Source organism: Chroicocephalus ridibundus, chromosome 6 (assembly GCF_963924245.1).
Source record: "Chroicocephalus ridibundus chromosome 6, bChrRid1.1, whole genome shotgun sequence".
In the NCBI taxonomy this organism is placed as follows: domain Eukaryota; kingdom Metazoa; phylum Chordata; class Aves; order Charadriiformes; family Laridae; genus Chroicocephalus; species Chroicocephalus ridibundus.
In genome coordinates, this window is record NC_086289.1 from 61,399,491 (window position 1) to 61,414,465 (window position 14,975).

General features: G+C 59.7%; 2 protein-coding genes and 3 non-coding genes across 13 annotated transcripts; 2 read left to right on the plus strand and 3 right to left on the minus strand.

Moving 5' to 3' along the window:
- The first annotated feature begins 157 nt into the window (after positions 1-157).
- LOC134517989 (uncharacterized) lies at positions 158-5,039 on the plus strand. The gene is made up of 2 exons (XM_063340133.1): positions 158-316; positions 1,379-5,039. The coding sequence occupies exon 2, from the start codon at positions 1,412-1,414 to the stop codon at positions 2,258-2,260; it is 849 nt and encodes a 282-aa protein (XP_063196203.1). The 5' UTR covers positions 158-316; positions 1,379-1,411; the 3' UTR covers positions 2,261-5,039.
- A 134-nt stretch (positions 5,040-5,173) lies between these two features.
- On the plus strand, positions 5,174-11,442 carry AIRE (autoimmune regulator). 9 transcript variants are annotated; one of them, XM_063340120.1, is made up of 12 exons: positions 5,174-8,014; positions 8,112-8,289; positions 8,400-8,552; positions 8,665-8,736; positions 8,852-8,965; positions 9,104-9,240; positions 9,378-9,455; positions 9,729-9,844; positions 9,917-10,126; positions 10,221-10,317; positions 10,577-10,645; positions 10,818-11,442. In XM_063340120.1, the coding sequence occupies exons 1-12, from the start codon at positions 7,874-7,876 to the stop codon at positions 10,896-10,898; spliced, it is 1,446 nt and encodes a 481-aa protein (XP_063196190.1). In that variant the 5' UTR covers positions 5,174-7,873; the 3' UTR covers positions 10,899-11,442. The 9 variants fall into 9 exon arrangements, with proteins under 9 accessions (XP_063196190.1, XP_063196185.1, XP_063196188.1 ...); XM_063340115.1 differs by having other exon boundaries at positions 8,852-9,240; XM_063340118.1 differs by having other exon boundaries at positions 10,577-11,442.
- A 220-nt stretch (positions 11,443-11,662) lies between these two features.
- LOC134518042 (5S ribosomal RNA) lies at positions 11,663-11,781 on the minus strand. Its single transcript, XR_010071838.1, has one exon. It is a non-coding gene; the product is annotated as a 5S ribosomal RNA (ribosomal RNA).
- Positions 11,782-12,929: 1,148 nt separating this feature from the next.
- Positions 12,930-13,048, minus strand: LOC134518064 (5S ribosomal RNA). Its single transcript, XR_010071858.1, has one exon. It is a non-coding gene; the product is annotated as a 5S ribosomal RNA (ribosomal RNA).
- A 1,148-nt stretch (positions 13,049-14,196) lies between these two features.
- Positions 14,197-14,315, minus strand: LOC134518070 (5S ribosomal RNA). The gene has a single exon (XR_010071864.1). It is a non-coding gene; the product is annotated as a 5S ribosomal RNA (ribosomal RNA).
- Positions 14,316-14,975: the final 660 nt, after the last annotated feature.

The window sequence follows — 14,975 nt, forward strand, 5'->3', positions numbered from 1 at the left end:
GACCCCTCTCCCCCCTCCCCCCTCCCCACCCGCCGCCGCGCGCTCACGCTCACGCGCCGCTCCCTCCTCCCCGCCCGGCCAATCCCGGCGGCCGCTGCCGCCGCGCGGGGCGGAAGGGGCGGTGCGCGAGGCGGCGCGCGCTTCCGGCGCGCGCCATCGAGGGGGAGGAGCGGGGCGGGAGGGGGCGGCCGTTCCGGATAGAGGGCGGGTGCGAGCCGCCGCGGCGCTGCCCCTCTCCAAGATGGCGGCGGCAACCTCGGCCTGTTCCCCCCGCTCCTTCCTGCGCAGGCTCCGCAGACCCCCCTCCAAGATGGCGGTGAGCCCCGGGGAGGGGAGGGGCCGGGCCGGGCCGGGGGCAGGGCGCGCCAGGCGCCGCCGACCCCCGCCCGGGGCCCGCGGCCCGCAGGAGGCCTCAGGCGGGGCGGGCGGGCGGCGCCCGGGGCCCTCCCGGCACCGCGCCGTGACTCAGCGCCGCGGGGAGGGGGAGGCGGCCCCCACTCCTCGCCCGCTCCCCCCTCGGTGGCGGCTCCGCAGCCCCCGGCGCGCCCCCGCCTCCGGGAGCCGACGACCCAGGGGAGGCCGAGGCGGCGGGAGGCCCGCGGGCCGGCCCGGGGCCTTGTGTCCTCGGCTGGGCGGGCCGGGCCTCGTGGTTACCCCGGTGCCCCCACCCCAGCCGGGGCGGCGGCGGGCGGCGGGGCCGAGCGGCGGGTGAAGAGTCGCGGTGCTGCTGGGCCCGGCTCCCCCCGCCGCCTGCGCGGCCGGGAAAAGTGCCAGTCATGCTGCGGGGCTGGTCGGGCCTAGGCAAGGCCCATGAGTAATCCTCGGCCCGGGCCTCGGCGGCGCCGGCGGGGTCTCGGTCGAGGGGGCAGGGAGGGGCGGAGGGCAGCAGGAGGGCGAGCCGGTGCTTCGGGGCCGCTCCCGGGGAGGGTGCAAGGCCGGAGGAGACACGGGGGAGATGAGCTCGCCCGTTTTAGGCAGCCCCGTACCGACGGAGGAGGAACCGTGCAGCGTTGCAGTGCAGCCGGTGTCGAGGCATGCCCGTCTTCGCGTGCCAGCGGTGAAGTCCGGTGCCCTAGGCGGTCTTGATTTACTGTAATTTACAATATGAAGTCCAAAACCCAATTAAAACCTGATTAACATAAACAAACACACCGTATTAGGCTTTAAGAACCGCAGAGAGGAGCAAGATAGTCTCGACATGCAGACGTTCAAATGGGTTGGGCTAATAGCAGCCATCCAACAGCAACAGAGTACACCATAAAATCCCACATCTTATTGGTCTGAGCACGTTTTCTCATCTGTTTATTTTTGCTGCAGAAAAAAAAATGCTTCGTTTGACGTACTACTTTTTTTTTTCCTTCCCCCCCTCATCTTTCAGATTATGTCATAACTACAAGATAAACGAGCAGTGATGGAATCACTGGATACCGAGGTGAGAGCACGGAAGACTCTGGGAACTGTTGAATATGTAGAGTCTTCGGGCTTCACCCAGGGAATACTGCCAACCAAGAAGGATGTGGTTCAGAACATGCTGTATTTGTTGCAGCCCAAAAGAGCTGGCCAGGCCCAGCGATCCAAAGAGGATGCGGCGCAGTTGCTCGCTGAGCACCTGCAGGAGCACTGGTTGGTTTGCAACTTGCACACCATCGCGACGCAAAATATAAAGAAACTTATCCTCAAAATGTACGAGGAGTTTACCAGATTGTATCAGACCAGAAAGCAGAGACAGAACCAGGCTTTTACCGAGCGAGCAGACAAATTCAATGAGAGTTCAGAGCAGCTCTTTGACGTATTTTGTACAGACACGCAGACAAGAAATAAACTGGAGGAATACAGTGGAATAAAAATGACTAGCATCGAGTGGAAATTTCTTGAAGATCAAAGAAGTGAAAGAAAAATGTACTATGAAGATTTCACAGACAAACAAGAATTGAAGATGATGGAAAGAAGACAAAAGATACAATGTCTGGAGCACTTCAGAAAACTCGCCAAGGAAGAGAAGGAAGGAAACAAAGCGAAGGAAATGAAATATAAAAGCGACGAGCAATCAGACGAAGGCACGAGCGTGGATGAATCCTACCCCACAGAGGAGGAGAACGGTGGGGCTCCGGCCTTTTCGCTGCGGGGCAGAAGGAAGCGCCGGTGCACCACAACTCCTGCGAGCGCCGCCATGCCCCTGGAGTGCCAGCATATACGGATGAGCATCAGGAGAGTTAGGCCTGGGTTCTACGAGACTGTGGAGAAGGTCAAAAACTGCTAGCGCATGCTGCGGTCGGCAGGCAGAGCTGCTGGAGTACGAGGTGGCAATGCACACGTTAGGCAAGTTTGAAATCCCACCGTCAATTGGAAGCGATTGTTGTAGATCCCCAAGCCAGAGCTCAGGAACATCCTGCCTCCGGGGAAGAGCACTGGGACGACGACAACAGTGGCAAGGACTGAAACACGCGAATTTGGAAGGATAGGCAGTCAGCGGCTAACGATGCGATGGCTCAAACGTAGCAGATGATCTAAGGTTACGTAGCATATAAGCCTCTTCTTCCAAGGTCCTGCCTGCATCCGTGGGTTTTTGGAAGTCTCTCACCATTTCTGAGCCAGTGGTGGCCTAACAGTACAAAACAGGACTCGGATTTACTGCAGGGAAATAACTTGGACTTGTTGCTAATAGAAAATTTGTCTGCTGAAAAGCCCTAACTCCCGCTGGTTTCGGTGGGGGTGAAAGGTGCTCGGCCCCTTTCAGCAGAATTCGGCACTTCTGCGAGGAAGGAGGCTGGTTTTCAGCTTGTATCACCCAGTCCCAGAGAGGCAGCCTGCGGTTTTGTGAAGGGATTGCTCTCTTGCTTGAGGAGGGGGAGAGAGAGATCAGGAGACGTTTGAGTGCTTTGGCTGTAAAAGTGTTGTTGACTCTGAATGTTTTATTCTAGATTCTATTTTAATGACGTTTCCTTGATCAGGATAAACCTTCCCACAATTGGATGAGTTTTAACACGAAGTCCCTAAATCTAGGATCTGAGGCGTGAATCCTAAATGAAGTGATAATGTTTTGTCTTTTCGGGGTGGGGGTGGGGGAAGGCAGGGGGAAGGATGCAAATTGTGTTATTTAGTTTTAAGATGGGAAGAATTTTATAAACTGTTATCCTGCCTTCTTAGGATATAGGGAAGAAAAACCCTTCCCAGGTGTGGGTAGCTGTGGTATTTACAGCAAAAGGCATCTGGATCTGGGCTTGCTTTTCCACCCCACGAGGTCCGTGCAGACCAGCAGGGTGGAAACGGTAGTTTTCCACTAGGAATTTGTTTGAACAAAGCGTAACCCTCTTGCCCACATACATCCTGAGCAGTGACGTGTCTGTGTTTTTTAGATACCCGCAGTACAAGGGTATCTGCCATTTTTAGTTAGAGTTGCTTTACTGGTTTTTAAAGATGAGAGACTTGAACTTTCAGTGAAACCCAGTGCTGGAGATCTCCCTGGTGAGATTTCCAAACCTTGCCAGACTGCACTGGAAATTAAAACCCCCCAAGTCTCTATTTGTCCACAGAAGGTCTCTGGTAGAAAGAGCGCAAACTTGCCTGGTTTTCAAATTTACCTTTCAGTGTGAATGTTTGTTTCCCCACTCCAGTATCTCAGCTTTTCCCCTGTTTCTTTCCTCTCCGCCCTGCACATCGTTTTACTGACATTAACTCGTGCTGTTTCATTCTTTGGCTTTTGCTCCCTTTAACAATAAATGCATGTACGAATAATTTTGACAGTTCCTTTACTTTTGATGAATCAGTTCTTGGACTGCTTTGAAGTCCTATGCCAAAGGAGGAATGAAACGCAAATGAGCTGCTGGTCTGATTGGGACGCAGCAGAACTAACGAGCGCAAGAGGCGGCGGCCCTGGCCTTGCTGCTCGGGCAGGCTCCGGTGTCCCTCCCTCCGTCCCTCCGCCTACGGACAGATCCGTCCGGCTCCGAGCGATTCATCGCCTTCCCAGTGACCTTGCTCGTTAGTAATTGCTGGGATCTTTATTCTGTGTCTCTGAGAAGTTCTTCATGGTAAGTTGCTCCAAAATACTTAGTGAACTCGAGCGTATTCCGCATCACTCGTAGTGTTGTTGCAGGTTTAATAGCACGCACCCACGTTCTGCAATACCCTTCAGCCTCCGCTGCTTGAGAGTTCACGGCCCTCTCTCTCCTCCTCTCTCTGACGTGCTTCACTGACTTCCCCGTGCAAATTATGTCACGTTTAAACTATTTGCCTTCCAGCCCTGAGGTGCTGGACTTGAGCCTCTCACTGGGCTTTTACACCAGCAGCTCTGTTTCAGCAGGGAATATAGCCAAGCTCGGACCTCGCCGAAGTAGATTTATATTTTTTTTTTTTTAATAACTGCTGTAAATCCCCCCCCCCTTTGTATTACAAATATAGCTGACAGTATAAATGCTTGTGTGTAAAGCAAATCCACCAGGGTTGACTCGAAAATGGAACACAGCTGTATAGTACTTTATGATTTTTCAGGGATTCAGGGAATTTAAGGTTGTCGAATCTGACTTCCTGTGTACCACAGGGAATTACATTTCATTCAGAAGCCCCACACTCAGCCTACTACTTTCAGTTTAACTGACGTGTCTTATAGAAAGTCGAGCTGAAGACAACAGAGGTCTGCTGTCTTCCTCAGTTACACGCTTGGTGGTTTGTCACCATCGCTGTTTTAAAAAAAGAAAGCAAAAAAAAAAAAAAAAGTCCGACCACCTTCTAGGCTGTGATTCTTTTCATGACATCTTGTACAGGCTGAGCAGTGTTTATCGCATTTAAATCATACTTGTTTGTTTTTTTTTTTTCTTTTTAACTGGGTTTGACTGTGGATAGAGCCAAAGCCTGGCTCTGTTTCTGCTGCAACAGGGGGGGAAATTTCTAAATGATGTATTCTGATTACTCTTTTTTTTGGGACCATGGTGCCTTTTTAATCGGGACAGTAAATCTTGTCCCAGGATTCTGTACTTTTGTACGTTAACAGTTGTTGACTTTCCTTTTTTGGTGTGTCCCAAATAAATTAATATAACATACTCCTGGGCTTTTGTTTCTTCTTTCTGAAGGGGGAGGAAAGAGGAAACTGAAGCTGAAATAAATCTTCTCTACCACTCCAGCTCTCCCTCCTGGGCTCTTGCAGGAGCAGCTGTGAAGCCTGCAGGTGGACCCGCTCTCACCCGGACTGCGTGGGGCAGCGGTAGGGAAGCTGGGAGCTGGGATCCGGGCTCCATCTGGAGCCACCTTTTTTTTTACCCAGTAACGCTGGAGCCTGGAGCGTCCGAAGGTAAGGGGAGAGGGATGAAACCTCTGCATGTGCTGGCAGCCTTTTACTTGGGCTTGGGGAGATGGGTTTGGGAGACAAGGCGGGGGGGACACCCTGCCTTCCTGGGGTGATCCCACAGGTGTGTTTCCCACTTATGCCTGTTCTCTCCCGACTGGGATTCTGGGATGTGTTGTAATGAGGTGAGAACGGGGCAGGTGGTGTCCCAGGGACACACAGGGCAACTGTTTGCACCGTGGGACCTTGGCGTGGAAGGGAAATGGGAAAGGAAGAAATGCTGGAAAGGGCAGATTTGCTTCAACAGCTTTTCACAGGAGGAGGGAATCAGGGTGCGTCCCAGGGCCTATAAACACTTTTGATGGATGCCGAGTTGTTGATTTAACTGGGCGTTTGTGGAGAAACATCTTCAGCCTTCGCTGAAGATTCAATTGAGCTTTCCTGCCTTGAACCTTTGGCTCTGATTTCTGCAAGAGGAGACCTAGAAAGGAGAGGGCACCCCCAAACCCCAGCGTGCCCAGGCTCCTCTGCACCCCGGCCTCAGGGCCTCGCAGACAGGCAGGGCTCATGCCAGCCCCAGGGTGGGATTTACACCCCTCTGCAAGTGAAAGCTCACTTTTCGTGGCCCTTACAAGTACCTTACAGCTGCCAAGGTCTGCGCTAAGCAAGGTACAGAAATACCTGTCTGGTCTCCCAGCACGTGTATGCCTCTTCGCATGGCACCTGGCAGCTGCTGCTCTGCCGCCTGTGTACCGTAGAAAGGGGAAGGAACACAAAAAAAACCAACCCAGAATGCAAATGATTGCACTACCGAGTGGGCTGGATGTGAAAAACAGTCTGTCCGTGATTCAGAGCACAGAAACAGTCACAAAGTTGGAATTTCAAACAAGTCCGAGCCCAGCGCTGTGGGCACAGGGCTCGTGGCTGGGAAGGAGCTCCTGTCAGCCCAGTGGGTGGGCACAGGGAGGGGGCAGCGCCCGAACCTTGTCCTAGAGGTGCCAGACAGCTTAGCGCAGGGTGACGGTGACAAATTGCGGCACTGCAGGTGGGACATGGGGAAAATGGTTTTCCTGGGAAGGGTGGAGAAGCTCTGAGGCTGTGTCATGAGTGTGCTCATGCTCAGCGCGCGTGGCTGGGCTGCGGGGGAGCTCCAGGAGGGGAGATGAACCCCCCCCGTTTCACCTGACCACCTGTGTTTTGTTCCCTGGGGGAAGGGGGCTGCATCATGCAGGTGGCGGCAAAGCCATCCCCACCATGGCAGAGCTGGGCACTGAAATCCTGGTGTGGGGCACAGGAACCCAGCACGACGCCTGCCCGACCCCCATCCCGGTGCCTACACAGGAAAAGTCACCCCAAATGCCGAAAGGAGCTTCAGGGTGAGCGTTTCCCTGGGTAAACACGCTAATGTATTAAGCAGACATGTATGAGGGTATTTCCTGCTCTCGCAGAGGGTGTTGTCTTGTTATTCTTCCCGAGTTTCTGGACAGCAGCCGTTTCCTCCTGGCACGGCTGTGGAGCAGCAGACACCGTTCCAGTGTTTTAGGACTTACAAATGAACGTTCCTGCCCGTATCGCTTTGCCCCGCGCGGCAGAGCGTCCCCTCTCGCACCCCTTTCCAGTCCCGCTCAGGCTGGGTTGCGCTACACAGCAGGCATCAGGTGCTGCCCCGCGGCGTGGGGACGGCTGTGTGTGGCCATGGCACCCCCGGCTGAGCCTCCTGGGCAGCGGGGACACATCTCCGGAATGAGAGAGCCTGGAAATTAATCCTGGGGAAATCACAAATGTTGGGGAATTGGGATAGGAGCTTTTGGAGCTTTCTATTTGCCGGCCACCTGCTACGGAGCAGCCAGACCCCAGACTTTTCTGTGATGCTCCCGGGGAGTCGGTTTCCCCCAGCTCTGAGTGTTTTACAGCAGCGTATGTCCAGTGAAACCACTTTATTGCCCAGTTTCTGGGCAATGACACAGCTGCGGGCAGTGCCTGCCTGGGTAATTCCCGGCCTCGCTCCTGGCACTGCCTCTGGCAGCCTGGAGGGCAGCAGGGCGACGCTCTAAATGTGCCGTTTGCTTGTTCAGCATCCCTAAGGATACCTGAACACGCATTTGTAGGGTTTCCTTGGTGCCAGTGCTTTCCCGCCGGCCCACAGAAGGACGTTTGCAGGTTGCCGGGGCAAACATTCCAGTTTTCCCCCCCCTGCTGTGGGGGCGTTACTTGCCACGTGCTCCCGCGGCCGAGTTTCTGGATGAGAGAAGCAGGTGCTGCGGAAAGTCCAGAAATTTTAGCTGACGAGAGAGGTGGGGGCCCCAGCGCCAGCGCCCCGGCTGGCCCCCTCTCCCCAGGGTGGTCTCTGCAGGGTTGGGTGTCCTTTGGCTGTTGATACCCTGAACCCTGGGGCTGGGGGTGTGGTGGTGTCGTGGGGACAAGCCCAGCCGTGCCGCAGGGACAACTGTGGCGGGAGCCACGGTCTCAGGTTACTTGTACAGAAATGAGTGGGGCGGCGGGAACCTGATGAAGGTTCCGCTGTCGGCGGCCGCGGCGTATTAAAGGGGCACGTCGGGGCAGGCTGCATGTCCCCAGCCGTGTCCTCACAGCATGGCGGGGTCGGGGGGCGAGGGGGACCTGCGGCACCTGCTAAAGCTGCACCGCACCGAAATCGCCATGGCGGTGGATGACGTCTTCCCGCTGCTGCACGGCCTGGCTGACCACGACGTCATCCCCGAGCACGTCTTCAAGGTGAGGCTGCGGGGCGGTAGAGGATGGCCATGCCACGGGGCGGGGGGGACAGCTGGTGGCACCGGGACGGTGCGCCAACAGGCCACGGTGGCACCAGCAGGAGACGCTGAGCCGGACGGAGCAGGAGGGCTCCCACCGCGCTTTCCATGCCCTGCTCACCTGGCTGCTGGGCCGCGACACTGCTGCCCTCCGCGACTTTTGGCACGTCCTCTTCAAGGACTACAACCTGGAGCGGTACAGCCGGCTGCGGCCCCTCCGCGGCGCCTTCCCCAGAGGTAGAAGGGGGACAGACGTGGGTGGGATCGGCACCCCAGGGGGATGCCAGCGGGCAGGGGAGACACCTGGGTCTGGCTGTGCCCGTCCCGTCTCCCTGTCCCCTTTGCAGAGGTGGAGCTGGGACGGCAGCGCCGCGGCAGGCATTTCTCCCCCAGCCCCACGGCGCCGGCCCTGCACAGACCCCAAGGCAAGAGGAAAGCCCCCGAGGAGCGGGAGGGGTCCCGGGTGACGCAGCCCTCCCCGTGGCATGCCGCCAGCCCTGGTATGGAGACATGGAGTGGGACGGAGATGGGATGGGACGGGACATTGAGGGGGTCCCTGAGGCACAGCGGGGGGCTGCGCCCCCCGTGACACCCACCCTCGCAACCCCGCAGGGCCCCTGGCGAAGGCGAGGACCGTGAAGAAGCCGGAAAGCAGAGATGTCCCCCGCACCCCCAATGCTGGCGGTGAGTGCTGACCCCCCTGGGGCAGCGTCTGCCTGTCCCTCCTGTTCTCCTGCCGTCGAGGGCAGGGGGGGAGGGTGGCTTGCGCCGCTGAGCCGCCCTCCCCCCCCGCCCGCAGCCCTCCAGGCGGTGGCCACCTCAGTGCAGAGAGCGGTGGCCGTGGCGGGCAGCGAGGTGCCCATCAGCCGTGGGGCCGTCGAGGGCATCCTCATCAAACACGTGCTGGAGCCGGGTAGGTGCAGCCTGTCCCGTCTGGCCTCAAACGCAATTTTGCCCCTAATTTCCCCCAAGGGGAAGCCCCCCCCCCGGGGCAGGAGGGTGTCAGGGAGGGGGGGTGTCAGGGAGGGGGTCCCCACAAAGCTGCTCTCAGCATCTCTTGCAGGGAGCTCCCGGACGGGCAGCAAAGCTGGGGATGAGCCGTACGCCCCAGCCGCCTGTGAGGAGCTGGGGGCCAGGAGCAGAAGCCGCAGCCTGAAGCCCCCCGCCCGGCCCAAGGCATCCCAAAGTGTACGGACACACACACCCCTCCCACCCGCTTTCACCCCCGCCGTTTGCAGCAGGGGTTGTCCCTGCCTGGCAGCACGGCCACGGCTTGGGGGTGTCCCCCCGCACCGGGCTATCCCAAACCCCTCTCCTGCCCGCAGAGCGGGGAACCCCGAGTGCATCCCCAGGGCCGGCTGCCAGCGCCCACCGTGCACAGCCAGGACCCCGCGCCCCACCAGGTGAGCCCTGCCATGTCGGCGCCCCGAGAGGCGCCTGGTGAGCCCGGGCGTCCCCAGCAGCTCCCTTTGGCCGAGCACAGGCACCCGGGGGCGCAGCTGATGGGGGTCACCAGACTACAACCCCCTGCCAGGGAAGGGGTTAGTGTGTTCGGTGGGGCTGATGTGGGGTGATGGGGTCCCCTGCCAGCATGGACAGCCACAGGTGCAGGCTGTCCGTCGGTGCCACCCGGGGGTGGTGGTGGTGGTGACCCCCTGCCTGTTCCCCCGGCACAGGAGAACGAGGACGAGTGTGCGGCCTGCGGCGACGGTGGCGAGCTCATCTGCTGTGATGGCTGTCCCAGGGCCTTCCACCTGGCCTGCCTGGTGCCCCCACTGCCCCGCGTCCCCAGGTGAGCCCCGGGGTGCCATGGGGACCCCGGTGCCCCCCAGCTGTCCCTCACTGCCCTGCTCCGGCTGTGCAGCGGGATGTGGCGGTGTGGCTCCTGTGTGGCAAGTGTGGCTGAACCGGGACGGCCACGGGAGGTGGACGTGGCTGTGGAGAGACCCCCTGAGGTTCCAGGGGAGGAGGCATATGGCACCCGGCATGGTGGAGGTGATGGAAGCGTCTGTGGCCGCTGTTTCACCCGGATCCCTGCACCCCGACACTGCCCCGTGCCCAGCAGGGACCCCGGGTGAGTTCCCCCCGCCCTCCACCACATCCCAGCCTTAAATCCTCCCCTGGAGTGGGGCTGCACTGATGGTCTGTGTCACCCCTGACGGTGGTAGGGGGCTGTTGCTCTGCATGACCTGCGCGGGCACCCTGGACACCGGCAGCCTGGAGGACACTGCAGCACCCAGCGACCACCCGCTACAGGCAGCAAAGGTCTGTACAACAAGAGGGAAAGGGGCTGGGTGAGGTGGCAGCGGTGGGTGCGGAGGGAGCGATGAGGCTGAGGAAGGGTGGTTTAGGTTGGGTGAGGGATGGGCCGACTGTAGCTGGCGTCAGGCTGTGCCGGAGGGGACGCAGAGCATGGGACGAGGCTGCACCAGGTGAGGGGTTGAACCCAATCCCCAGCAACGACCCAGAGGGGTGGGGGCAGAGGGCAGGCAGGAGAGCTGGCAGGACATGTCTCCTCCCGCAGGCGGAGGATGGCTCCCTCGGCAGCGACCCGGTGCTGAGCAGGGACGAGCTCGATGCGCTGCTTGGTGAGGTACGGCACTCCGGGGGGGGGCCACCAACAAGCAGAGTCCATCCACAGGGGACATGTCTCTGGTGTGTGACCCACAGGGTGATAGAGGGCTGTGGGTGAGGCAGGGACAGCCCAAGGTGGGGCGGGGAGCGGGACGGAAAGGGAGAGTGACCCCCCTGGGGATGTCTCGCAGGGCACCTGGGACGGGATCCTGCAGTGGGCGTTCCAGAGCATGGGGCGGCCCCTCGCAGACACCCACGGGCTCTTTGCCTAGAGCAGGCTGCGCTGGCGATGGAGGAGCAGGCGGGGGATGGCTGAGTGGCAGGAACCGGACAGGCACCTCAGTGAGTTTAACAAACCAGCCATCATCCATCACACACAACCTCACCCCCTGCAAGTCGCCAGACAAAACACGCATCAGCAAAAAGCAGGTTAAAGCTAATTAATCTTGATAAATGAGAAAAAAACGAGAAAAAAAACCCATGCAAATAAAAAGAAACTAATGGAAATTAAATAAACAGGCATATAAAAAACTTAAAGCAAATGGAAAACAAAAGTTACAGTACCAAAGTGCGAGAGGAGAGAAAGTCCTACAAACCAAACTAGACCCCATCCCCAAGACACTAAACAGTGTGGCCACCACTCTGTCCCACCCTGTGCACTCTGCCCACTACCCTACAACTCGATGCACCCACCCGGTTCTGCCCCCAGCAACACCTCAACCCATAAATACCCACAACAATATCCGCACCTACACCCCCTCAGCCCTGCCCCGACACAACACCCCACACGAAACAACCCAAAAAAACTACACACCTCTGAACACGCCCCACGCCCTGCAGCCCCAAACGCAACACCAAAACACTCAACACCCCCCCGCCTGCCGGCAAAAGCCTACAACAGCCCAAAAAACCTCCACAAGCCTCCCACGCGCCCCGCAGCCCCACACACCCACCCGCCTGCCGCAACCACGCCCGCACCTGCCCCCCTGCCGGACGCAACAGCAAAACGCGCAGCACCCCTCCGCCCGCCGGCAAAAGCCTACAGCACCCGGTATTCCCAGGCGGTCTCCCATCCAAGTACTAACCGGGCCCAACCCTGCTTAGCTTCCGAGATCAGACGAGATCGGGCGTTCTCAGGGTGGTATGGCCGTAGGCACCCCTCTGCCCCACAACAGCCCTCTCCACACCCACCGCCCACACCGCCCTCCCGCACTCACACACACCCCGACGCCCACAACAACGCCTCACACCACACACACACACACAAACACACACACAACACACGCACCTACCCACAACACACCTCACACAAAACAACACCCCACACGCAACACCACGCAAAAAATACACACCCCTCACCACACGCACCCTGCCCTACACACACACACACACACACGCCTCACACAACAACACACGCACCTGACACAACACAACACCCCACACACAACACCACTAAGTACTTACACCACACTCACGCACCACACACGCCCTACGGCCCCACACACCCTCCCTCCTCCCGCAACAACACACGCACCTGCCCCGACGCCTGCCAGAATACCCCACTCGCAACACCACAACGCTCGCCAGACGCTACGCCCGACGCCAAAAGCCTACAGCACCCAACACCCCAAAAGACCTCCACACCCCTGCTACACGCCCCGCAGCCCCGCACACCCACCCGCCTGCCGCAACACCCCACTCGCAACACCAAAACACTCAACGCCCCCCCGCCTGCCGGCAAAAGCCTACAGCACCCAACAACCCAAAAAACCTCCACAAGCCTCCCACGTGCCCTGCAGCCCCGCACACCCACCCGCCTGCCGCAACCACACACGCACCTGCCCCCCCGACACAACCCCCCACCCGCAACACCAAAACGCTCAACACCCCTCCGCCCGCCGCCAAAAGCCTACAGCACCCAACATGCCACGCGCAACACTCCAGAAAACCTCCACACCCCTGCCACACGGCCCGCAGCCCCACACACCCGCCCGCCTGCCGCAACTACACCCGCACCTGCCCCAACACAGCCCCCCAAAATACTTACACACCACTCCCACACGCCCCGCGCCCTCCAGCCCCACACACCCACCCGCCTGCCGCAACACCCCACTCGCAACACCAAAACACTCAACACCCCCCCGCCTGCCGGCAAAAGCCTACAACAGCCCAAAAAACCTCCACAAGCCTCCCACGCGCCCCGCAGCCCCACACACCCACCCGCCTGCCGCAACCACGCCCGCACCTGCCCCCCTGCCGGACGCAACAGCAAAACGCGCAGCACCCCTCCGCCCGCCGGCAAAAGCCTACAGCACCCGGTATTCCCAGGCGGTCTCCCATCCAAGTACTAACCGGGCCCGACCCTGCTTAGCTTCCGAGATCAGACGAGATCGGGCGTTCTCAGGGTGGTATGGCCGTAGGCACCCCTCTGCCCCACAACAGCCCTCTCCACACCCACCGCCCACACCGCCCTCCCGCACTCACACACACCCCGACGCCCACAACAACGCCTCACACCACACACACACACACAAACACACACACAACACACGCACCTACCCACAACACACCTCACACAAAACAACACCCCACACGCAACACCACGCAAAAAATACACACCCCTCACCACACGCACCCTGCCCTACACACACACACACACACACGCCTCACACAACAACACACGCACCTGACACAACACAACACCCCACACACAACACCACTAAGTACTTACACCACACTCACGCACCACACACGCCCTACGGCCCCACACACCCTCCCTCCTCCCGCAACAACACACGCACCTGCCCCGACGCCTGCCAGAATACCCCACTCGCAACACCACAACGCTCGCCAGACGCTACGCCCGACGCCAAAAGCCTACAGCACCCAACACCCCAAAAGACCTCCACACCCCTGCTACACGCCCCGCAGCCCCGCACACCCACCCGCCTGCCGCAACACCCCACTCGCAACACCAAAACACTCAACGCCCCCCCGCCTGCCGGCAAAAGCCTACAGCACCCAACAACCCAAAAAACCTCCACAAGCCTCCCACGTGCCCTGCAGCCCCGCACACCCACCCGCCTGCCGCAACCACACACGCACCTGCCCCCCCGACACAACCCCCCACCCGCAACACCAAAACGCTCAACACCCCTCCGCCCGCCGCCAAAAGCCTACAGCACCCAACATGCCACGCGCAACACTCCAGAAAACCTCCACACCCCTGCCACACGGCCCGCAGCCCCACACACCCGCCCGCCTGCCGCAACTACACCCGCACCTGCCCCAACACAGCCCCCCAAAATACTTACACACCACTCCCACACGCCCCGCGCCCTCCAGCCCCACACACCCACCCGCCTGCCGCAACACCCCACTCGCAACACCAAAACACTCAACACCCCCCCGCCTGCCGGCAAAAGCCTACAACAGCCCAAAAAACCTCCACAAGCCTCCCACGCGCCCCGCAGCCCCACACACCCACCCGCCTGCCGCAACCACGCCCGCACCTGCCCCCCTGCCGGACGCAACAGCAAAACGCGCAGCACCCCTCCGCCCGCCGGCAAAAGCCTACAGCACCCGGTATTCCCAGGCGGTCTCCCATCCAAGTACTAACCGGGCCCGACCCTGCTTAGCTTCCGAGATCAGACGAGATCGGGCGTTCTCAGGGTGGTATGGCCGTAGGCACCCCTCTGCCCCACAACAGCCCTCTCCACACCCACCGCCCACACCGCCCTCCCGCACTCACACACACCCCGACGCCCACAACAACGCCTCACACCACACACACACACACAAACACACACACAACACACGCACCTACCCACAACACACCTCACACAAAACAACACCCCACACGCAACACCACGCAAAAAATACACACCCCTCACCACACGCACCCTGCCCTACACACACACACACACACACGCCTCACACAACAACACACGCACCTGACACAACACAACACCCCACACACAACACCACTAAGTACTTACACCACACTCACGCACCACACACGCCCTACGGCCCCACACACCCTCCCTCCTCCCGCAACAACACACGCACCTGCCCCGACGCCTGCCAGAATACCCCACTCGCAACACCACAACGCTCGCCAGACGCTACGCCCGACGCCAAAAGCCTACAGCACCCAACACCCCAAAAGACCTCCACACCCCTGCTACACGCCCCGCAGCCCCGCACACCCACCCGCCTGCCGCAACACCCCACTCGCAACACCAAAACACTCAACGCCCCCCCGCCTGCCGGCAAAAGCCTACAGCACCCAACAACCCAAAAAACCTCCACAAGCCTCCCACGTGCCCTGCAGCCCCGCACACCCACCC